This window comes from Homarus americanus, unplaced genomic scaffold (genome assembly GCF_018991925.1).
Source record: "Homarus americanus isolate GMGI-L3 unplaced genomic scaffold, GMGI_Hamer_2.0 scaffold45698, whole genome shotgun sequence".
NCBI lineage: Eukaryota > Metazoa > Arthropoda > Malacostraca > Decapoda > Nephropidae > Homarus > Homarus americanus.
Window position 1 is genome coordinate 12,106,450 of NW_024735554.1, and position 24,901 is coordinate 12,131,350.

The window sequence follows — 24,901 nt, forward strand, 5'->3', positions numbered from 1 at the left end:
TAAAAATAAATTTTAAAAGTTACGTTTATCTACCCAAAAATACGAGTAGAAGAACATCATAACGCCTCACAGCTTGGCTCAGTAGCCTGGTGGTTTCATTGACAAGTCTAACTTGGCTACAATGCCGCCAGCGATGTTAACAGATGCAAATGTGAAAAGAAAGTTATCTGTAAATCTTCATTTGTATCAGATATTTATAGGTTTAAAAATAATTGTTGCAGGTATGACATTAATAGATAGTAATCCTTGTAGGAGTTCAGAAATGGTTACTATTTAACTACCTCTGAAGAGTTGGGTGTCAGCTGTATGGACGTTAATCATCTTGGGTTATCATCATCAGTACAGTACAATAGTTATAAATCCAGCTTTTGTATTTACAATAACTATTTTTTTAATTAGTTAAAAAATTATAGTGTGTTTAAGTAAGCAATAACATACTTTTAATTCTGGAGTTGGGTTAGGTAGAATTTAGCCGACTGAAGACAGCAACAGGGGTAATCATTAGCTTATGGGAGACCGCAACTTCACATATAGAACGCAGGCCAATTTTTTTAGCCATTTAAAAAAAAGTGCTTCTTTTATGCCATAAAATACAAAGTATGCACTGAGAACTGTAAGGTGGGAAGCTGCATACTCATGCCGCATGTATAAGCACTTCTTGTGAGGAGTGGACACCACCTCGCTGCAAGCCCACGTGAATTTAAAAAAGTGAAATGGACCCATACATGTTATTTAAAAAAATGGCCTAAACAAATTACACATAAATCGAGAGGTACTTGTATAGTGTACATACTTTCATTCATACTGTAGCTATACTGTATATATATGTTTGCACTTTTTCAGTGTGTGTGTAAAATTCTCTTTATCTGTCAGTGTTTCACTTAATTTTTTGGTGGCTTTTATTTTATACCTACTTTTCATTGATGGGGGTTTAATTATCATTGGTGTTCCCTCAGGTACGCCATTTACCAACTGACGGATGAGATGGCTTTTAAATCTCCATGGACCGGTAGTACCACACTATTAGTGGTGTGTGGTGATGTTCCAGCACATGTGTCAACAGTCTTTATTAGGTAATGTGAAATGAAATTGTTTCTTTAACCCCCTACTCCTTGGGCTAAGGTGCATACCCATACCCCCCCAGGGTAAAAGCAGAAAATCAACTTTCCTAAAAGAAATTTTAACCTTTATAAATGTTAAAACAATAAAAAGATGCAAGAAAAACTATACATTGTCCCTCTATATTCTTCTGTGGCGCCTCAGTGATGAGACAAATGGGGGGAGGAGGTTACTGCCAGCAGCACCCTAACCTGGGGCTTAAGGGTTAACCCTTTTGCTGGCTGATGACACTATTTGTGTCACTACACTACACGTGAGGAGAGAGATGTCTCCTTTGACACTGAGCGCTCACACTGGCCAGACCACTCACATAGGGATCCCGTGTGTAGGGTAATATCTTCCAACACTCATTTTCAGCCATCCCATATTGTTTATGCTACTTTTTGTTCTTTTATCATTCAGATAGTTTATCTCTTTAACTTGACAAAAAAAGAACAACAAATCTGCATAATCTATGCATTTTGGATGGCTTAGGCAACGTCATCGGCTTGTTCAGATTGTTCCTCATTATTACAACCAACAAACATATTGAGTTTTTTATATTATTTTTTGGTTGGGTATCATTGGGTGTTTCGCTTTAATTGCCAACCTTGCATCTGTATAATATGGTACAGTACATTATAACTCTTACACACAGGACAACCTCAAAGAATGAATTAAAATACATCTTTAAGAGTAGGGATTCCTACTTTTTCTGGGAAGAAGGAGTCCTGGATTCCTACTTTCAAAGTCCGAGTGAAAATCCTGAGTATGTACTGTACAGTGAACCCTCACTTTACTCGGTCAATTGAACCCACGGCGGCCCGCTTAAAGTGAGAACAGCGTAAAGTGAACAACATAACATATGGGATTAATTGAAATAGAGCAGGCTGCCCCAAACTCCACTTTTTCAGACACAATACCTCGTTGTAGTAAAAATAACTTCTTAATTTTATGATGGTATGCACACACAATTAATAATTAAGAGAAATATCAATAACATTAGGTGTTTTAACACTTACATTAGTAGAAAAGATGGCTGGGCACATGGGGATGGGGGTTGGTTCGAGGCAGAGGGCAGATTATTGGCCCTCACCTGTATCACTGTATCAATTGTATCACTATCCACCACAGAGGCTTGCAGGGCCTCTTTGTCAAACCCTCAAAGTCCATATAAGTCCATATCCTCACTATCATTATCACTGACTTGGGCGGCTGTGGTGGGTGGCGGTGAAGAACTCGGTAATGTTTTGATGACTGGGCGACCTTGTGTGCACCCTGCTTGCGCTGCTCTCCGCGTAAAAGGGTACACATGAAGTGAGCATTCCGTGTTCGACGGTACCGCATAAACGTGGAAACACGTAAAGTGGGACCGCGTAAAGCGAGGGTTGACTGTATATTCACACTTACATTTACTTACACTTTATATTTAGTTTCATTTATGTTAGTACAGTCTGCAATTAAATCTTGCTGATGTCATAAAAAGTACCGTATTTTTCGGCTTAGAAAATGCACTTTTATTACAAAATATACCTTGAAAATTACCATGCACCTTCCATGACGCTAGTTGATGAGTTGTAGCAGAGGTTTTCTTAGGGTCAACTGAAATCAGCCCCTTACAAAGACTGTTACCTCATTACAGACCTTAGCAATTACAAGTACAGTATACAGTAGTCTGGTTTTACTCGGTTAATTCAACCCATGGAGGTCTGCATATAAAGCGAAACTCGTAAAAAAAATAACAGAACCTATGGGATTAATTGAAATAGAGACTGGACCCCAGACTACCCTTTTTTTTGGCTATCGCCGACACAATACTTTACATTGTAGTAAAAATAGCATCTTAATTTTATGATGGTATGCACACAATTAATATATAAGAGAAATATCAATAATATTAGGGTTTTTTAACACTTACGCTATAGGAGAGATGGCCAGCACACGAGGATGGGGGGTTGTGCCGAGGCAGAGGCAGATTTATTGGGTCACCTGTATCTCTATCCACCACAGAAGCTAGCAGGGCCTCATCGCTAAATCCCCGAAGTCCACATCCTCACTATCACCGACTTGGGCTGACTGTGGTGGTTGGCGGTGAAGAACCCAGTGATGTTTTTGTTGACGGCCAGCATTGATGTGGTCGGATACAAAGCTGAACATAGGGCTCCTGCAGCATTTCAACAGATGGTTATTTGCACTTTTGTAGCTTATGATTGACTGGGTCTTTAGCAAGGATGAGCTTCATTCTCTCGCCAACCTCGATGATATCCTTCACATCAGCATGTGTTAGTTTCTGCTCTGTTCTTCTGTAACACCTGGCTGCTCACCGATCGCCATCATCTTCCAACATCTCGTCCCAGAAAGTCACCCCAGGTGTCCTGATTACCCAGGATGTTGTCGTTGGTGGTCTCTGGAGAAGCCTGTGCTCTAACACTTTGTGCAGCCTCTCTTGTATTCTCCAATGCCACAGCAACAGATTGAGCTCTCTCCAGCCACCGGGCTATTTCTGCCTCCCACCTGGGATACCTCCACCACATGCTGCCACGCAGCTTAATCGTTGCCACAGATAGCTGTTCTCATGCCTCCACCAAGAAATCAACAGCCTTCACATTAAACAGCTTTCAGATCTGTTTGACCCGCACTTCATGGTCCGCCAAATCTTGTTAGTTTTCTCGCTTCTCGCTTATCGTGCCACTCTAGGTTCTGCTGTTCATCATTGGTGTTGGGTGAAGTCGTTCAGAGCCAAAACTTCTTGGCGGAGAAAGTTGAGCCTGCACGCTTCAAATTAACTCCTGATCCATGGGCTGGATTAACTAATGAATGTTAGCTGGAAGGAAGACCACTTTTACGCTAGGGTGACGATCCAGCAAAAGGGGCGAGTGTCCTGCGCGTTGTCGAGGAGCAACAAAATGTTGAATAAGTACATTATTTTCCACGAGAATTTCTTGATATCGAAACGCAGGACGGTTGTCAAATCCAGGAGAGGACAGACCAGAACATCCACGCTTCCCTGGAGGCGCTAGCCAGCGGACATTTAACTTGCTCATGTCCATATTCTTGTAGGCATGCGGTTTATGGGTTTTAGGATCACAGACAACTTCAGCTTAGCAGTGCTGGAGGCATTGTAGAACTGTAATGGTGATTCGCCATTTCCTGGCATTTTAAGGGCCCTGACACTTGCTGGCAGACTTGGACTACGAAGGTCTTGGATGGCACTTTCCAGTACAACCTGATTCATCCATATTAAACACTTGGTCGTCGTGTATCGTCCTTCCTCCATAATTTTCCCGTAAAATGGGGGAAAAATTCTGGCGGCAGCCCGGTCAACACTTCTTGCTCCTTCTCCGACCATTCAATATTTGTGATCTTGTTGCGTCAGTTAAAACCTTGCAGCCACCAGCAGAAGCACTGAAGGGCCGGGCTCTGCAACCCCATTTTCTTGCTACTGCTGCATAGAACTCATGAAGTCCTGCAGTGCCCGGAAACACCGCCATGTTTCTTCTTGACTGACGGTCAATGTAGCTTTACCAACAAAGTCTTGGTCTTCAGCAGCACCTTATTGTGGCAATATTTCACCAGCTTAAGGGCACCTACAGACTATAGGTAATGTCTATGTGTTCATTGATTTTGTTACATCCTTCTTGGATAGTGCGGATCGTCGATTTATTCACTCCATATTGTCTGGCCAGATCCAATTCTGCCCTCAGGCCTTTTTTTCTAACTCCTGGACAATCTTGTACTTTACCTCGTGAGCGCATAAAAAGGCCGTGACCTTCTGGCTTCGCTGCTTGGGCCAGGTAGCTTAGGCCGGGTGGTGGGGGGTCCAGCGAAAAAGCCATTGTGTAGAAAGAAAACAAAACCGGTTGTTGGGCACGAGGAATACACGCGACAGTCAACCGGCTGCCGACAGTGGTCGAGAAACGAGGTGGCAGTGATGGCAAGGTTAAATAGACCCTCTGGCCCAGCAGAGGGGGTGCATGGGTGGTGGAAACGTGGCTCAATCACAGTCCGCCAGCGTCATCGGCGCGAGTGTGACGTCAGCACCCAGCACCTTGCCCCGCCGCTTGCCGCGTATATGGTGGCATTTACTGCGTAAATAATAATTATTGCTTCTGGACAGGTGCCGCGTAAATGGACCGTCCGCGTATAAAATATCCGCGTAAACCCAGACTATACTGTATTCTCTATACAGTACAATATTACCCCGCTTTATGCGGTTTCACTTTACGCGATTTCTCATATCTGTGCCTCGCCAGAACCGAACTTTCACTTTCCGCGGTTCATCTACCCATATACGGTAGTATAATTTTTTTTTTTTTTTAGCTCATAAAATTCATACAAATTACCTGGCCAGAATATAATTTACATTGCTGGAATTCTTACAATTTGATGATCATTTTGAATATGAACATCGTAGATTTTGCATGAGACATACAAATTTTAGATGTAATGTTTACTCTGAGTAAATATGTTATCTTTTGTGCATAATATAGGACATTTATATTCAAAATATTCCTGGTCTTACAAGGAATCCAGCAATGTCAATTATATTATCCTAACTTTAGTCTGAGGTATTATTTATTACTAAAAAGGTAAATACAGTGGGGTATGCTACAACGAATCTAATTGGTTCTAGAACCTTGTTCGTTATAGCATTCGTTCAGTATAGGAATAATCCGTTCCAGGCCCCCAAATACAACCACTTAACACTGAAAAATATAATATAAAATTGTAAAAATTGTAAAAAAGTGCATAAATATGCATCTAAACCCCTGAAATAAAGAATATCATTAATATTTGTAATAAAAAAACAATAAATTAGAAAAAAAAAATTAAATAATGTTGTAGGAGTTTAGGTTCATTATAGCATTCTCAATTTTATAGGTAAAACCGTTAGATTATAGGAATATTAGTAGTAGGATCCGTTAGTTATAGCATCCCACTGTATTCTGGTTTTCCCACACATTTATCTGGTAGGGAGGGTTGGTGGGGGGTGGGGGAGGGAGCGACCGACCAACTATGTGGCACGGTGTGAAGAATATATTCTTTTAATTAACTGAAGATATTTGTTTTATTTCATAAAATTCATACAAATTACCCGGCCAGAATATAATTTACATTGCTGGAATTCTTACAATTTGATGATCATTTTGAATATAAACATCATAGATTTTGCATTAGACATACAAATTTTAGATCTAATGTTTACTCTGAGTAAATATGTTATCTTTTGTGCAAAATATATGACATTTATATTCAAAATGTTCCTGGTCTTACAAGGAATCCAGCAATGTCAATTATATTATCCTAACTTTAGTCTGAGGTATTATTTGTTACTAAAAGTTAAAATTAGTTTTTTCACCCAACATTTCTCTGGTAGGGAAGGAAGGTGGGGGGTGGGGGGTAGGGTTGGGACTGACCGACCATCTGGCGCTGTTGGAAGAGGGGGGGAGGCAAGTTGGGGTACTTTGATTGACAGATAGTGTCGTGAAGAATATTTGTTTTTTATTAACTGAAGTTATTTGTTTTAGCTCATAAAATTCATACAAATTACTGGACCAGAATATAATTTACATTGCTGGAATTCTTACAATATGATGATCATTTTGAATATAAACATAATGGATTTTGCATTAGACATACAAATTTTAGATTTAATGTAATAATTTGGTTTACACAAAGCAAGTATTTTATCTTTTGTGCAAAATATATGAAGTTTACATTCAAAATATTCCCTGACCTGCAAGGAATCCAGAAATGTCAATTATATTATCTTAACTTTAGTCTGAGGTATTATTTATTACTAAACGTTAAAATCTAGTGTTTCACCCAATCATTTCTCAGAGAGGTAGGGGCCAGTGAGCTGGGAAGAGGGGGGGGGAGGGGATTTGAGTCTATTATTTGAATGGACATTAACCTGGCGACTGTATTTCTCTTAAATAGTAATTGTGTGAGCATACCATCATAAAATTTAGATGTTATTTTTACTACAACATAGGTATTGTGTCGGAAAAAGTGGAGTTTGGGGGTCGGGCCAGTCTCTATTGGAATTAATCCCATATGTTCTGTTGTTCCATTTACGCGGATTTCACTTTCCGCGGTACCCTGTGGGTTCAATTGACCGCGTAAATTGGGGTACTACTGTACTATAAAACAATTGATTTAACTAATATTGTTGATATACTGCAAAAAATACGATTATTTACTTACTCAGTAGGTAAAAAATAAGAAAATAAACGGCTGCAGCTACACAACTGTTGCTGCTGTGCGATTTGTTTACTAATGGCAGTGGTGCGGCAGTGCCATCTATTGAGGAATTGCTAAAGGTTGTCTGGTGGTCTCAAAGCGCAGGAATATTTGTTTCTTCACACTTTCTTACCAAAATTTTTAATTCAATTGATTTTACCGAGTTGCTTTTTTGCTTTTAATTTTTGTCTTTAAATAAAGATTTTTTTGTTTTCTTTAGACGTTGATATACATGTTTACATTTGCTTACCTTCTACTGTTGGAAAATATTTCCTATAATGTCAATGTTGAAAGACCATCGAGCACTAGTAATAAAATGTAAAATTTATTAAAGATATCCACTTCTTATACAGATTTTTTCTTAAATTGATGAAAATAACGACTGATAAGCAGTTATAAGTGATGATATTCAAAGAGGTGTGTGTACTTGTGCCAAAAGGGCTGTATATCAAGCAACGGTTTCACTGGTGTCGGTTAGTAAGTATAAAACGTTTTTTCCTAGAATTACATTTTCAAAATCAGGGTGCGTCTTCCACGATGCAGCGTCTTCTAAGCCGAAAAATACGGTACTCCACTTCAGCTCAAACTCCTCAAGACGACTTTCATGGAAACCCCAGCATCAATTCTGTCACATATCTTTAGTTTCTGTTCAATTAGTAGAGTTCTGAGTACCATTTTGTTTTCTCCTAGTGATCTTCAGTAGTGGTGTTTTGCCCTTATTTGGTTTAGAGGCCATAATAATACACCAGGGAAGGACGAAATATGAACAAAACACAAGAGTACGTGGTGAAGTAATGTTCGCGACAACAAATACTGTACATGGAAACTGGTGCCTCACGCAACTGCCACGTGATCCCCCAAAGCCGGAGGATCGTATGACTTATGGGCATTTCTGACTCACAGAAGTCTGTTTAAAAGTGGTGATACTGTACTATTTAGAATTTGATTTGAATTATTAGCATGAACGATGTAGTATAGGTATACTGTATATGACTGAGTACTACCTGTATTTCACTTGAGATAAACTTCAGTGTATAAGTGATATGCAAAACTTATCATTCTTATATCTTCAGTTATTTAAGGAGGAATAGGACTGTTCTACCTTTGTATTCCTTAATTGTTAAGAACAACACAGAACAGTATAGTTAAACAGGATAGTGTACGTGCTTCAATATAGTTTTACCATTCTCTGATTTGTAGAGTTTATTTTACCAAAGATTTGTTTGGTTAAGTATAATACAGTATATCCCCATGCAGATATCTCCTCCAGGGAGGTCGAGTTCTCTCAGTGTGCTCAGACTTTCTAAACATGGCCGTCCCACTCTTTGGTAAGTTACTTCCTCTGCATGTTAATTGTCTAATGTCCTGTGTCTTCCAACTTGCTTCTTTGTATTTACAACTTATTAACTTCCTTATTTAATACTTGCACTAAAGACATATCTCCTACATACAGTATTCTCAGTTATAATAATTTTCTTTTCATCTTGATCCTTATGTCATGAGACAATTTCTATACTTAAAAGTTTCCACCATCTAAATTTAGCACTTATTGTATTGCAGTGCTAAGAAAAATTTCACCTTCAAAGACAGTATTTGTTTATAAGATTGTCCAGATAAATTTTTCATTTAAATTGCTGTTATTGAGATTTAATGGAAGGGCAGGTGGCATGATCTTGAATGGTTGTCATAACTGTTTTTGTGCTTTATCCATCCAGACTTGCATTGATGAAAGCTTTAGTGACAACTTCATGCTTGCAACTGCTGTCACATCATTATTTCTCCAGCCTTCATCAAGTTATTTAATGCATTATTTTAATATTTACATAAGTAATGGTTGACTTAAATTATGGTCAGACTTTTTAGATAATGACTAGAAGGCTTTTAACTTTATTATTCTGCGAGACATTATCTTTTGCTTCTCTCTTCGCCTCAGTTAACTTGGTTTACAGTTTTCATGTTCACCGGTAGTTTCAATAGTTTTTGAGTTAATGAAACAACTTCCAGCCATACAAGTAGTTTTTGTATTAAATTTAGAAGTTATATTTTGCACTTAGACTCATTTTAATAACTTGATGAGGTTTGGATGTATAATCTTATAATTATTTTAATTAGGTACATTACTAATGTGGTTCTGGGCTTATAATTTCATATTTGTATCCATATTTTTAAATTAGTAGTTTCTCTGTAGCGGATAAAATTAGTGAATATAGTGGAGTTATATTTTAGGTAGTGACCCAGACACCACAAATATTATGATTATTTAATATGGTAATAACGGAATCTTCTTCCCTTTCGGTGTTATGGGTTTTAGCTTTCGAGCTGCCCTGGACCTCTAGCCTTGTAGCCTCAGGTATTTCCTCCCACATATGTAACCGTCCTAACACTCACACCCGTGTAGGACCCCCACTTGTGTATGTACTTTGATAGCTTGGGGTTGCACTGTCACAACTGACATGTACTAAAGATGTCACACATTGTACTACAGTATTCAGAAACTAGCTTAGTGTGTAAGGGTTCACAAACATGAGAATTCCACCTGTAGGTCACAGACTGTGTACGCTGTACAGGTATTGTCACATATGACAGTATTGCTCCAAGCCATTATGTTTAGAAAGGCATTTGTGATGGGCTTTGTTTAGCCACCTTGCTTTGTGCATTTAGTAATGTGGGCACTGCATCCATTGCTTGTGTTTGATGGTGAATGGCTTTTTAGTGATTTCAGTATTGTATTTTTGTATTACCCGAGCATCCAGCACCTTATTTATTTAATTTTTTTGTATTAGATTGTGTAATACAGTAGATAGATTAATTAAGTGTTGTTTAGTGTACACACAGTATATACCGGTACTGTTAGTCAGTGGATGTATTGTTTGGATTTTTTTATTTACTGTATTATTACAGTTGGAGTAGCTACACTTCTCTGAAATAAACAAAGCTTTTAACCTTGGAATTACTATAATGGCATAATTTTACTATTAATAATAAATATGTATACTGTACTGTATATATAAATAAAAATTTTATACAGTATTATCATATAACATTGTAAATATTGTCACTACCAGCAGTGTAGACCTGATCAACAGGATTGATCTTATTCTTCACTATCACTCATTTCCAGCATGCTTTAAGTTAGTCTCTTAACAACCTCTAGACTCATGTCAGGTGGACTATAATTGAGTTTATTGACATGGAGAGCTGTGGTTGGTTACGTCCTCCTTCCAGATGTTTGGAGAAGATTTTGCAAATATTACCTTGCTTAGATATGAAATAATATGGACAAGATTATGGGCTTAATTAGATCATCATCCACTTTCTATTCCCATCAGTAGACCATTTATTACCTTGCACATTGGAGTAGAGACATTCATAAAGGTTCTTTAAATAACCACATCATTATTTTCTGTCTTATACCATAAGTTATCCCGGTCTATCAGAACATGCTGTGAAAATAACCCCCAAAAGTTAGTACAGTAGTAATATCTCCGTTAGCCGGAATCCCTCTTAACCGGAACTCTCCGATACCCAGAATTAAAATTTTCTCAAAAAATCGTTCCCAAAGCCTGAATTTTCAGGGAAATTCTGGCTTTGGGCAGGATATTCTGAGGGGCAAATTTTCCCGGTACCCAGAAAATTCCAGGAAAATTCTGTGGATGGGGGAGTTTTTTCTGGGTATGATAGATGAAAATCAGGCGCATTTTCCGGAAATTCCGAGAAAAATGGAGGATATTTTTCCGGTTTGATAGATGATGTAATGGGCAATTTCTGGAACTTCCGAAAAAAAAATTTTCATTACCCAGAAAATTCTGGGGATAGGGGATTTTTTCCAGCTTTGAGCGAGTTGTCTCATTAGTACCCGGAAATTTCTCATTCTTGGAAGTGCTCTGCACCAATTATTCCAACTGACGGAGATATCACTGTACACGTATTCAAATTAACTGCCATAAATACGTGTGTTATTGTTAAGTTTTTCCTCTCTTAACTATAAAGTTAGATACCCATTCACAGGTGAGTGGACTGGGGAGTGCTCGAGGCGAGCATTTTCCACTTGGCCATTGGGTTGTTCCTATTGCATTCAGTGATCATCCTAACCTATCTAAGCTTGTTTGCACACCCCTTGAAGAGTTTGTCTTTGAATATTAATTCAAGATCATAGGTAAACTTACATTATCTACTTATACAGGGTATTATATGTGGGTCTGTTCACTTCCACAAGAGATTGTCCCATGAGCCTCTCATGGTAGTAGGCAGCTACCAAACAAGGAGGTACTACTGCCTGGGAAGATATTGGAGGCATAATATTTTGTTAAATGGTAGACCCTGCTGTTATATGGCATCAAAAAAATTTTGACCAAGTCCCAGGTTGCTGATCTGACTTTCTACCTCATTTACACACAATTGCAGGGTCTCAATTATAACTCTTATTATTGACAACACAACATACATATATTGTTTCTCACTTTGTATTTATGGTTCTTTATTATTATTATTATTATTATTATTATTATTATTATTATTATTATTATTATTAGTATTTTATTTTTTTATTTTTTATTTACTGTACTATGAATTATTATTATTATTATTATTATTATTATTATTATTATTATTATTATTATTATTATTATTATTATTATTATTATTATTATTATTATTATTTTGACCCCCCCAGACCCTGATGTGGGTCAGTGACCTGTGCCTGGGTGGGCTAATCCCCGTAAAAAAAGAAAAAATAAGAACTGACTTTCTGAGCAGAAATTTCTTGACAACCTTTTTCAGATCACACCAAGAACAATCTGTGAGGGATTCAACCCTTGTTCCTAGTAAAGAAAACCACCTAGAAAGTGGACTGAAATTAGATTATCTGTTTGACACATTGATGTTGGCATCCCCACAACTAACACACCAACATAGACTGATGAAGGGTCATCATAATCTTTCATTATTTTCCACAATGGTTGCTGGGTTATACAGTATATTTCCCACAAAATCTCTCATGCCAATCATTCTCTACACTTGTACTTTAGTCATTCATGCTACATGTTCAACTTTTGCCATGGGTTACTGCATGTAGTAACTCACTTAAAATCCTGTGGATTGCCCACTATTCACTTACAATGAATGTGTTGTAATGTTCTTTCTGCAGAATGCCTTTAACTTTAGAAACTAGTACAGTAACACAATGAGAAAGTTTCTATGACAGTTAACATCTTTCTCTGTTTATATCTGAGTTCATATTTTCTCTAGGAACTTTCTTTGAGAAGTTAAACACATGTACAGTAATATCTTCCACAAACATGCAAGCTCCTGGTGCACAAATATGTGTAACATGTAACCCTTATGAAACCTATGATAAATCATTATGTAGTAAATCTTTTTATAGGAGATATATACTGTACTGTATTCAGTGGTCCCTCGGTTAACGAGCACAATCTGTTCCAGTAGGTTGCTTGTTAACTGAAAAATTCGTTAACCGAAACCATTGTTTCAATGGGTTTTTGGGTAATTGGTTCCAGCTCACCGAAAATTGCCTAAAATCAACAACAAAGGTAGTAAAGTACATTTACTTTGAGGTGTGTATGTAGAAGGCTCCTGGATGATGATGATGATGGGAATTAGAATGGGGGTGGAGGAGAAGGGAGAAGAGAAGGCATTGGTGTGGAAGAGAAGTCACCCCATGCTGCCATTTCACCCATAAAATTTTAGTTCACTTGGTGTGATTCAAGATTATTTTCTTTAAATCAACACTGCACTGCACTATATATTATCAATATGTAAAATATATTTCAAAATGACCAATAATTTGACTGGAAACACAGAAAAAAGGCATTTATGTTGAAGAGAGTCTGAAGCAAGATGTTCCCTCCACTGAAAAGACACAGAGACTGATGCCTGTATGGTGTGTTGACAGGCTGTTTGGCGCGCTAAAAACTAGTTTCCCTGTACTTAAATTATGTTAAATAATTGTTAAAATGACTAAATATTTTAATATAAGTCTTTTAAAATTATTGAATAGTACAAACTTCTTGATATTTACTCAAATAATAAGGAATTTAAGCCCTAGAACCGATTACTGTATTGGCGGACTAATATGACAGCTAGTGTGCAAGCGAAAACATGTTGAGGCGCGCTCGAAAGGAATTCGTAAATCGAGGGATTGCTCTTTAACCGAAGTTAAGAATCTTATGGAAGGTAATTTGTTAACCGAAATTTTGTTAACCGAGGCGCTTGTTAACCGAGGGATCACTGTATGTACAAATTACTAGAAATTAAATAAAAATACATATAAGGTTGAAAGCTATAGGTTTTTTTTGTATAATATTTGGGAAATGAATCATTGTTTGAATACAATATAAACTGATTTAATTTTTGGTGGTAAGGTTCTACATATTGTCTGTGCTGTAAAGCTCACTTAGTCTGTCTGACAGACCCAACCATTCTTATATATACAGTGTTGGTGCTTACTGAGGTAGCTGCATTTTCAACCTTGTCTGGATCCATCAGTCTTAGAGACTTTTAGAAGACAAATAAGGGTCTCCAAATAATATGGATGTTAATATTAAATGCACAAAGTTCGTTGAGCCTTGGGAACTACTGGTATTCCTCTGTATTTAACAACACAGTTTCTTCTTTGATCTTCCTCTCATAGAAAGTTGGGCTTTTAGGCTTAATCTCCATTTGCACCCTTTATTCCTTTTCCAATGGCCAGACTTGTTCATCTGACAGTCAACTAGTACTGTAGTTTATGAGACAGATAAGTGATATTAAGTCTTAGTTGTGCTATAGCAGCCACTTAGCTGCTTGTATTCTGTAGAGGCGATAGTCTTGATTCTCGTCAGTCAACATCTTCCTGCAGGACATTATATTTGCTCTCGTTGGTCTAACCCTAGACCTGAAAACGTTTTGACTTTAATCGCTCATAGGAGCGGTTTTGGCTTGTGCAGGACAATAAGACCCTTGCCATTGACGCGAATTATACTCATTTTGTCAACGACAAGGGTCTTATTGTCCTGCACAAGCCAAAATCGCTACGCACTGGTAACACTGATTCAGGTGACCTTTTAGGTTATTCCTTTGTGTGAGGGCAAATAAGCTCCATACACTGATTATAACTCAGAAATTGATTTGACCTGGTTTATCTTTAATCCTAGGTTTTGAAATTGTACTAGTGTATGTTGGGTCACCCTTTGACAATCTTCGAAAGAGTTTCCCGCTGTCAGCCAATCTTCTAGATAAGCAAAAGTTCTTATGCCTTCTTTTGCAGGGATATCTCTGGGGATGTTTGCCAGTTTTGTAAACACTTTTGGCGCAATTGTCAGGCTGAATGGTTTCACTGGGAATTGATAACTTACATCCCCCACTGCAAACACTAGAAACCTTCTGTACCTGGAAGCAACAGGCACTTTATGACAGGCATCTTGAAACTTGTTTTGGTAATGAACTTGTTCAGGACGGATAGATCTAAAATCCACCTCAATTTTTCGCTGCCTTTCTTGGGGACTGGGAACAGGCGGGACATAAAACATTTCGCTGACTGCAACAGTTCTATCACACCTCTGTTACAGTTGAATTACAAATTTTGTGAGTAAGGGGGTTGGTTTTTGACCCCTTATTGGTAACGCTAGGGGAGGGCGCCTCAACCAAGTCCATGTGAGGCCCCCTTTGATTGTCTTGTAAGCCCATATGGAAGATGTTAACGCTCATAGGAGCGTTATTGGTTTGCTGCTGGAGAAATAAACCCTCAACGTTGACGCGTACCATATAATTCGGTCAAAACCTGTCAAAGAACAATTCACATATAACAAATGCTGTTATCTCAGGACACATAGTATGAATAATACAATCAATATACAGTACATAGCCTGTTAACATCTTAAGTATAACTCACATGTTATAACTGTTGATACATCAGGAGACAAGTTGTATAATATGATCAAATTACAGTACATAAATATACTTATTAAAGTTATCTAAGAGTTTATATTTACGTTTTAGGGTCTTGGGTTTGACCAGCGTGTTGTTTCTTCTGCAAGAATTGGTAGACTACTGAGCAATCGCCACCCAATCGCAGCCCTAGGCGAGGGCCATCTGTTTTATATTAGACACGACCAACAAACACGTTGTCAGCACTGCCCCCCCTTCTCACCCTCTCTCTCTCTCTCTCTCTCTCTCTCTCTCTCTCTCTCTCATGTATATCTTGCTGTGGCAGTAACAGAAGTAGTCCACCTGTTTTCCCAACCCCCCTAGACGACCCAGCTGTCTGGCTTCATTGGAAGGGAGTGGTCGCTAATGTGGTGGAATAAGGTCTCCTTCCACTTCTGAACAATGGCCACCCCTACTGTCTTGAATTGTTTCCTCCTCTAAAGTTTCCTCTAGGTTGATAACTGAACCTAGCAGTTGGTCCTGTTCCCCTGTTAGACCTTCCTCTTTTAAATTTCTGAAAGGTCTTAGGACTCCTGGGAACAGTAATATTAATAGCTTGCTCAACAGCTGATTTATACTTAACTAATGTTTGTTCATCAAACAAAGCAGGAAAAAGAGGGGAAGAACGTAGCAATAAATAAGCTCTACCACTTGAAGCATTATTAGTGGCTTGCTTCCTTAGCTGGGCTTTTAGTTTTAGGGCTTTCAACATTTCCAAAAATGAGTTGTGCAGGGAATATGGAATCCCTTGTATGCAGCAGCAAAACATGTCTACTTCTGAACTGTCCTCATAGTCCAGCACAAACTTAGTCAATAACTGACACATCATAATTGCATACCAAATATCTGCTGCAAACTTCCTAAATTTGAACTCTTCCTGCAACAGTGCAGAAGCAACTGGTTTCGAATTTATTTCATAACTTATATCAGCATATTTTGGAAACGATAAATACTGGGAAAGTTCATATAAGGAACTCTTTTTGTCATTAAATTGGAACTTAAAAAAACTAAACTTGTGAGCATTCCTATCTGAGGGAATGAATGTTATGTCTTTTAATATATTCGCCCAGACTTCATCTATTTCAGAGATCATTTGGGGGCAAATATCAGGCCAAGAAATTGTAATATCACCTAAAAACAATGAATGATGACCCACAGTTGCTTGGCCTCCCTCCCTCCCTCCCTCCCTCCCTCCCTTTGTCTATACAGAGTACAACATTTAACCCTTCAATATATATGAACAGTAAATAAGTGTTGCTTTCATATTCTTATGTAGAGTAATGACGATATGTTTTAACATACGCGCAGTCTCACTTTTTTCTTTAACATTAATGGTTAGCTACTTATATTGTTCCATTTATTAACATTAAATAACATTACTTCAAACAACCATATTAATTTTTACATTAATTTTACTACAGCTACAACCAGGGTCTTATTTTCGTGTTTTATATGTAGAACCAATCAGTCACTGGTTTTGTAAACATTAACGAAAACAATGCCGGCAGCCTTCTCGTCTCCTCGTGTGTTTTAATATTCCACGAATTATTAATGAATTGTATTGTTCATTTTGCACACACAAACATAAATTAAGAAAAAAAAATCAGAAACATCAATTAAAATATATATGAACAGTAAATAAGTGTTGCTTTCATATTCTTATGTAGAGTAATGACGATATGTTTTCACATGTGCGCACTTACATACGTGCAGTCTCACTTTTTTTCTTTAACATAAATGGTTTGCTACTTTTATTGTTCTATTTATTAACATTAAATAACATTTCTTAAAACAACCATATTAATTTTTACATTAATTTTACTACAGCTACAACCAGGGTCTTATTTTCTTGTTTTATATGTAGACCCACTCAGTCACTGGTTTTGTAATCAACGAAAACAATGCTGGCTCATTTCCTTGTGTGTTTTAATATTCTACATATTATTAATGAATTGTATTGCTCATTTTGCACACATAAACATTAATTCAATAAAAAAGACATTCAGTAATAAACAATAATGAATCTTTTGTACATAAGAGAAATGACGCTGTTTACACGATTGTGCACGTCGTCTGAACGTTGGTGAGCCATTCAAACCCGTCGAAATTCGAGTTTCCGCCGTCAAAATTTTTAATTGTTTTTTTTTTTTGTTCCAATAAAAAACGTTGAATTAAAAACTCGCGAAATTTGAGAAGCTACTGTACGACATTTAACCCTTCAATATGTCTTCAAAGAGACCATGAAGCAGAGAAAGTGGTGCTAGTGCTTCCAAGAAGCACAAGTCACTATCTATCCAGGAAAAGGGTGAATTTCCATGGTCCGGAAATTTCCATGGTCCGGCACCGGTCAGGTTCCTTAGGTTGCCGGACTAGAGAGGTACAACCTGTACTATATATATTTTAGGGAGTGTTATTTTGTTGTACCCTGATTCAACCTTCTCCTTTGATTTCTTTGTCTCTTGTATATGCAATAGACCCTTGCCATTCGTGGGTTTGTGATTCGCGATTTCAACGATTCGTGGTAAGCAGATGGTGGCTAGCTTGTGAGCCTTTTCCCACAGAACAATGAGTCACCCCACACAGCATCTCGTGTTATACTCTCAAAACTTTAGTGTTTCTGTGTGAAATGGCCCCTAAATGACTGACTAATGATGCTAGTGTAGTGAAATGTAAAAGGCAGCAGTCACTGATGACCATGACCAAGAAAGTTTTATTATTAGATAAGTTAAAAGAGGGGTATGAGTGCTACCACAGCTGGTCTTTGTTTGGTATAGGTATACGGTAGTGCACTAAGGTAGTAGAAGTTGCTGTTCGCGGTTTTGCCTCTTCATGGTATTCCTTGGAACCTAACCCCTGTGAATAACAAGGGTTTACTGTACTGTATATGGTGAGCCACGTGTGGAACCTTGTACAGATTGTATGCAAAAACAGCAGCGAGCGAGAGAACAACCTTGTACAATCGAAGCAACCTATGAACTAAGCATGTCATGATCCTGGGGTTTGAGGAGATAGGCTGGGAGATGCATCAGCCAATCACAAGCAGTCACTTGACAGTAGTAGCCAACCACAAATCACATGCCTGGAATGGAGATATTTTCTCAGAATTTTCTTGAAATTTACATGATTCAAACTCTCATAAATTTGTTCGAATACCCGGAGCGGAAAGATTTTTCCCGAAATTTATAATCCCATAAAAGTAATTTATATTATTCATGAAATTACATTACTGTAATTAGAAGGTTTTATTTTCATAGAACAGTATTTGTGTAGTTAGGAGCAGCAGGGGAGCATGTAAAGGCCCGTCCACACGATCGAGCAGTGCCTGGCGGGCACGCGCCAAATGCCCGTTATCGGGCAAAATTGGCGGGCAAGCCAGCGGGGGGCCCGTACCCGTCGTTGAGCGAAATCATGGTCCGCCTGCCTGATGGTTTGCTGCCGGATATGGAGAGACGACTCTGCCAGACAAACGAAGTTGACCCTGGGACCCCTTCACAAATACTAATATGTTTTAATATTTTCCAGGCGTTGTGTCGATCTGGCTTCACAATATGGTGAGCCAGGGAGGACATTAATTCACACATCATATTTCATTATTAATGATCGATAAAAGCGGAAAACCGACATTCCTATAATATTGTCATTAATATTCAACATTACACAAGCCTGCAATACAAGACACGTGTTATTATTGGAACCTCACGTGACTGTCAAAAACAGATGATCACTACGCCATCGCTGACCTCGGGGATCAGGGCCCTCAATTCAGTGAAGTATGAACAGAAATACTGACAGAACGTATGCTAGCACTTTGTAAAGCCCGAGTTAAGTCCTGCAAATGTGATGCGTATATGTTTCCCGCTTGGTCTAGATGTCCAGTGTATAACCAAATAAGCTTATGCAATGTACATTATTGGCGTGACAATAAACGGGAGATTGTTTATGTATTATGTAATGAGGACATTCGTGTGTGTTCTTCGTTCCTGCCGCTCTCCTCACTCTAGTCCCATAGCTTCCTGTCTATGCATATCATAATTCTAACATTATTCAATGAATTTTTATGTACTGCAAATCTCACCTGCAAGTAATCTTCCTTGAGTACTTCATACATGGCTTGACAAGTTGCAGGTATTATGCTAGACAAACTTTGTTTTGATAACCTCGTTCTATACTGAAGTGACGTGTAGGAGCACCCAGTTGAAAGAGATATGAGCGTTGCCTCTAGACGAGCCTCTGCAGATATACTCTCCCTCATATTGGTATCCTGTTTTTTTATATATGGTTCCACTTTCGCGAGAAGTTTGTAAAAGTTGTTGGGGTCCATTCTCATGTAATTGGTGAAGTCTTGCTCATGTCCATCTTGCAGTTCACGTAAAATCGTGGCATGACTTCCCAATACTTTTCTTCGACCTAACCACTCTTTGCACCATTCCCTTTTCTGCATTTGGTTCTTCTTTTTGCACATAGCAGCAATTATTATAGTACACAACGCTATGCTCTTCGCTTTAACTGTCCGGCGATTATTCCTGCGACACACCATGGTGATCGTATCGCACCCGCCACTGCCGAACACCTACTAGCTACCGGCGCCCGACTATGACCGCCACCAACCACCCCTGTGTGTCCAATAACACACAGGCTTTGCCCGGTAAACGGGCAAAGCCCGCCGGGCACTGTTCGATCGTGTGGACGGGGCTTAAGGTGGTGGCAGCTGCTGTCCTCCCTCTTATATATTGTAACCTTACACTCTTATGTCACTCATTGTGGTGGGGATCACACTATAGTATTTTTAAGATTTATACAATTTAATTAAATAAAATCTAAGTATTTGCAGGGATGTATTGTACATATTTTGTACTGTATTTACATTGTGCTCAGCTGTTTAGATACACATTAACTACAGTTGAAGGCAGGGAATTTTGTATAATAAATCACCACAAGCATATCATTGTAACTGCTTAGTAATGATTTTCTTTGTACAGGTGAACTTCAACATTTGATGAATTGTCGTCTGTGGTTTTGACTATTCACAGTGACCTAAACCTAAACATGTTCAGGTAGTCCTCACTTTATGCACTCTTGCTGTATGTATTTTCACATACTACACAGTAGACCCTTCGATACAGCCTGGCACCCTAGATTACTCCCATTTTTCAAGTTCAGATATTGCATGGTATTAGGCCAGAAAAAAATTAAATTAGTACTGTAAATGAACCACCACAATCATCACTTTACAAGAAATGTTTACAGTGTACAGGACAGGATATTTTGTATTGTGACTGAATATTTTGTTATATTCTACAGCATAAAGAAAAACAAAAGTAAAATAGATAATGCTGCATTGGTAGTATAAAGAAGAAAAAGATACAGATACACTTACTTTTGATGTGAATATTTAAATAATCCCCTCTTAACCCCTCTTTGCCACTGTTTGACTCCTTAGCCAGTTTGATGGCCGGTCAGTTCTTTGTTATACACTGTTGGCAAGTGTTGGGCATATACAGACTCTAGAATGTATTAAAACATGTGTCAGTGTTGGTCAAGTTTGATGCTAAAGGAACTCACACTCATTATTGTCATGATTTTGTCTGGCAGGTTATTACAACAGTTCACAACTCTTACTGCTGTAATAGCTGTTTTGGTATCACACTAATTGTTTTAATTAAGTTCTGGAACTCTTAAGTAGCAGGGCTTGATGTAAACACTTCTTGGCATTTTCTGTTTTATTGCTGAAGCACATATATACACAGGTACAATCTGAGAGGATATATTGTGAATTCTCTCCAGAGAAGTGTTGTAAATAACACTTAGAGATAACACTTAAGTGCCCAGCTTCCCTGTCCAGTGGTAGTAGTGAACTGCCACTCCCTGGCCATGTGAGACCCAGCCGGTGTTTGCTAAATCAGCTGACTCTGGCTCAACCCTTGAGGAAGATTCAAGCCAAGTAATCTAGTCGTGAATAACATGAAAATACCTTGGTGTTATTCATTTAGGTGCATTTATATAAAGCAAAGGTGCTGTTACACTGCTACAACATCCTCTGGGAGGTTATTACAACAATTCACAACTCTTACTGTCACAACATTCTCTGACAAGTTATGACTACAATTCACAACTACAGTACTTCTGTCAAAACATTCTTTGGCAGGTTAATACAAAAGTTCATAAATTTATTGTTACAATACTCTGGTGGGTTATTACAACAGTTCATAACTCTTACGCAAAAAAAGTTAGCTGGCAAATTTCTGTACTTGTGGCTTCTTTAAATTGAGGCTGTGACCTTTATTGTAAGACAACCATTGAATATGTTTTTAATACAGTATTTCACTTCTTACAGGAGCATTAAATTCTTTTTTAATTAAATATGTTTTTAAGGTTTAATATCAAACAAAAACAAACAAACAAAGTGTTGGTGGTACATTAGTAATGCATATGTCTCTCACCACTATGCCATGGGTTCGAGTTGTAGCCCAGACACTCCTGGGAAGTGTTACCCAGTGTGACCCTAACAAACATATCTTCCACTTTTGTTGAACATAAGCTTGACTATAAAGCATAACCTAGAGTCAGTATTATATAGTACAATCATTTATCAGATAACCGAACACACTGCAATGAAGTTAAGCACTATAGTCACTGAATAATGTATGTACAGCACACTTAATCACTCCAAGTTTAGAGTAATGTTTTCTCTCACGAGTTACTGTCATTTTTGGTTCTTCTTTGTTCTTGTCTTGAAAGTTTTGTTTCCCTGTCTATATCATCTAAAACAGAGGGATTATTGAAATGGGTTAGTAGACCCCTGCACACACCAACATGTTTACCACAACCATCACCATCATCATTACATCCCATCATCACTAGTACGTTCAAGGGTTTTTTCCACCTCCACTACTGTGTACAGTACAGTACAGTACATTTCCTACATTTTTAGTTTTAGCTTTGTATTCATATACAGTATACAGGATCTCGACTACCCTTTATTTTAGTTATAATTTCCCCAAACTTTGCCATTCGTGTAGTCCCTAATTCATGTTTTTCCATGAATATAAGTGTTAACATCCACTTTTCAACATTCACAGCACTTTGCAGGAATGTCACCCCTTCGAATGTTGAGGTCCACCTGTATTGTATTGAATGATGGAGGGTATGATACAGTGCTGGTATAGGAATATAAAACTTATTGTAAGGTAAACTTGAATGTTTAAGGACACATCTTCTCCATATTATTTGAGTATGAAAGATATATAAATTAGTATTTATTAAGCAAAAGCCATCTCGCAAGTTCACATAGGTTCAGCATGCACATACACAGTGAAGATATGCAAACACTGGTAAACATTAAGTTAATTTAACCAAGGAGAGCCAGATTATACGAGTTTATATTGTATACAGTGTTTGGAGGTGGAGTAGGTGCCAAAATTTTGTTTTGCTGGAATTTTGGTCATTTTGACCATCCAAGGTAATAATTAGTCCAGTAAAGTGACGTACTATTGTATTGCTCTTTTGTATAGTATGCACATGTTGCCATATATTATAATAATGAGTAAATTTTGATGAGCTTTGAAGTGATCTCACACGTAGATTGTTTGAAAAACTTTATTGAACATAGGGTTCAAAAGTTTTGTTGGTGATGTGTTGTATCTTTAGGAGGATAAATTTATTTGATAATTGCATGTGTTATTAATGAAGACTATAGCCTGAAAAGTATAAGCCATAGTTTCCTTTATGCAATATGACTGCATTACATGAGATCTACTGAACTAATTGTTTAATGATGTGTGATAATGACATGAGGCATTAACATGTGTAAATTGATATGATGCAAGAATAGTTGACATTGTACAGGTAATATCTTTTTGATATTGATAAGGGACTTCTCTATGTTTTATGAACATTATTTTATATTTTATTGGAGCTATTTTTTTTCTGCATAAAGGGGCAAAGTGAGTAACTTTGTGAATATTTTATTGCCAAATTTGGACTGAATATTTGTGAAAGTTGCTTCAAGGCAAGAAGTCTGGTTATGTTTTTGTGCATTGTATATTATATTGATTGTAAATAGACATCAATGCTGCAGCAGTGACCTTGTACTATAGTGTTTTTTTCTCAACTGAGAAAAGATGCCCTGCTCCCTCCTCAAGAATTACAGCTGATTGGCGGTTTCAAATCTGTCCAATTTTGTCTTGAAGTAATGATGCATTTCTAAATGAGTTTATTTATAATCGTTGGGGTAACTGTTTCTGACGAGAAATATATTTAGCTAAATTATATAAAGATACACACATTCTTTATTTCAAACATAAGTACGTAGGAAGTTTATCATAAGTATTATACATGAATTAACTGTTAAACTCTGGTAGCAAATTCACACTTCGGGAGCATGCATTTAATATACTGTACAGTATACAGTACTTATTTTTACCTACAATAAGGCATACTAAGACAAATTATGTATCAGTAATACTACATTATGCAAAAACTTACATTTTAAAAGATCAGAATCATATTAAAATATTTACACGGCTATCAGCAGAGGCAGGAATTATGAAGTTCACAGTCGTATTTCCCGCCTCTGCTGGTAACAATATAACTGAGAAGGGGCAGGGCATATCTTCTCAGCTGAGAAAAAATGCACTATAGAATGTCTCACTATTTCTTAATTTTGAGAGGCTTATTGCTGTTTGAAATTACCTTAGCTGAAGGCAAGCTGTACTGTTTTTTCCTTTCAAGATGACTTTGAAAAGCATTATATTAATTAAATGTTAATGGATTAATAGTTATTAATATGGAACTCACCTTCACTATTTTATTTTTAGAAATATTCTTATGATTGCACAATCCTCCACTGAGAAGGATAAATGACTTTAGATTATAACTGCAGGAACCGTAGAAGTTCAAGAGCAGGCAGTGGTGACCATCAGCTACCGTCGTTGGTCGAGTGTCCAGTTACTTCACCACCAGCACTGTTTTCATTCATCGCCTCAACATAAACGGTTCTCTCGAGAATTGGAAAATACTAAAGACACAGACATCAGGTAAGAAGTGTCAATTATAGGTCCTGCACAAAGAAGAAAGTATGATAGTAAGTGTTGATTTTAAGTATAAAGAAGAAAGTGTGGTAAGAAGTGTTGATTTTAGGAATGGACCACCAGACATTGGGATTTTCTTACCTTTATGTCTAAGTGTAGAGAATTTTAAGCACAGAAGGAACTGTGTCGTGCCATAACCTGAGTAAGCTTTATTAACTGAATGCCTTGCTCAATACCCAACAAAGTATACTGAACTTCAACCCTTTACCCAATTCCTTTCAGTACTTTGTGTGTACAGTATGCACCCGTTGCTTGGTCAGTGATGTGGCAAAAGTGGGGATATAGGTCCTTGCCACTGGATTGTGAATAAAAACTAAAATAATTTATTTGGAGAGTTTCTTGTCACAAGTCAATAGTGAACTTAATAATTGGTTCACAGTTAGACAGGGAGTAAGACAAGGCTGTGTTCTACCCAACATTTTATAATATATATTCAGAATTCTTAATGAGAGAAGTTATGAGTGATAATGAAGGACTATAAGTTAATGGTAAAGTAATATCAAATACGTATATGCTATAGATGCTACTGCTATTATCACAGATAGTGT

The 24,901-nt window shown here is 37.6% G+C and overlaps 1 protein-coding gene across 2 annotated transcripts in view; it reads left to right on the forward strand.

The window, feature by feature from the left end:
* Positions 1–814: 814 nt before the first annotated feature.
* The window catches only part of LOC121871525 (biotin--protein ligase-like), a 59,400-nt gene continuing 35,313 nt past the window's right edge, over positions 815–24,901 (forward strand). The window contains exons 1-4 of one of the 2 annotated variants that reach the window (XM_042373945.1): positions 815–1,073; positions 8,599–8,669; positions 9,653–9,691; positions 24,146–24,299. In XM_042373945.1, the coding sequence (XP_042229879.1) occupies positions 985–1,073; positions 8,599–8,669; positions 9,653–9,691; positions 24,146–24,299 (353 nt within the window). In that variant the 5' untranslated portion in view covers positions 815–984. The remainder of the gene's footprint in view (positions 1,074–8,598; positions 8,670–9,652; positions 9,692–24,145; positions 24,300–24,901) is intronic. The other variant, XM_042373946.1, reaches the window with a different exon arrangement.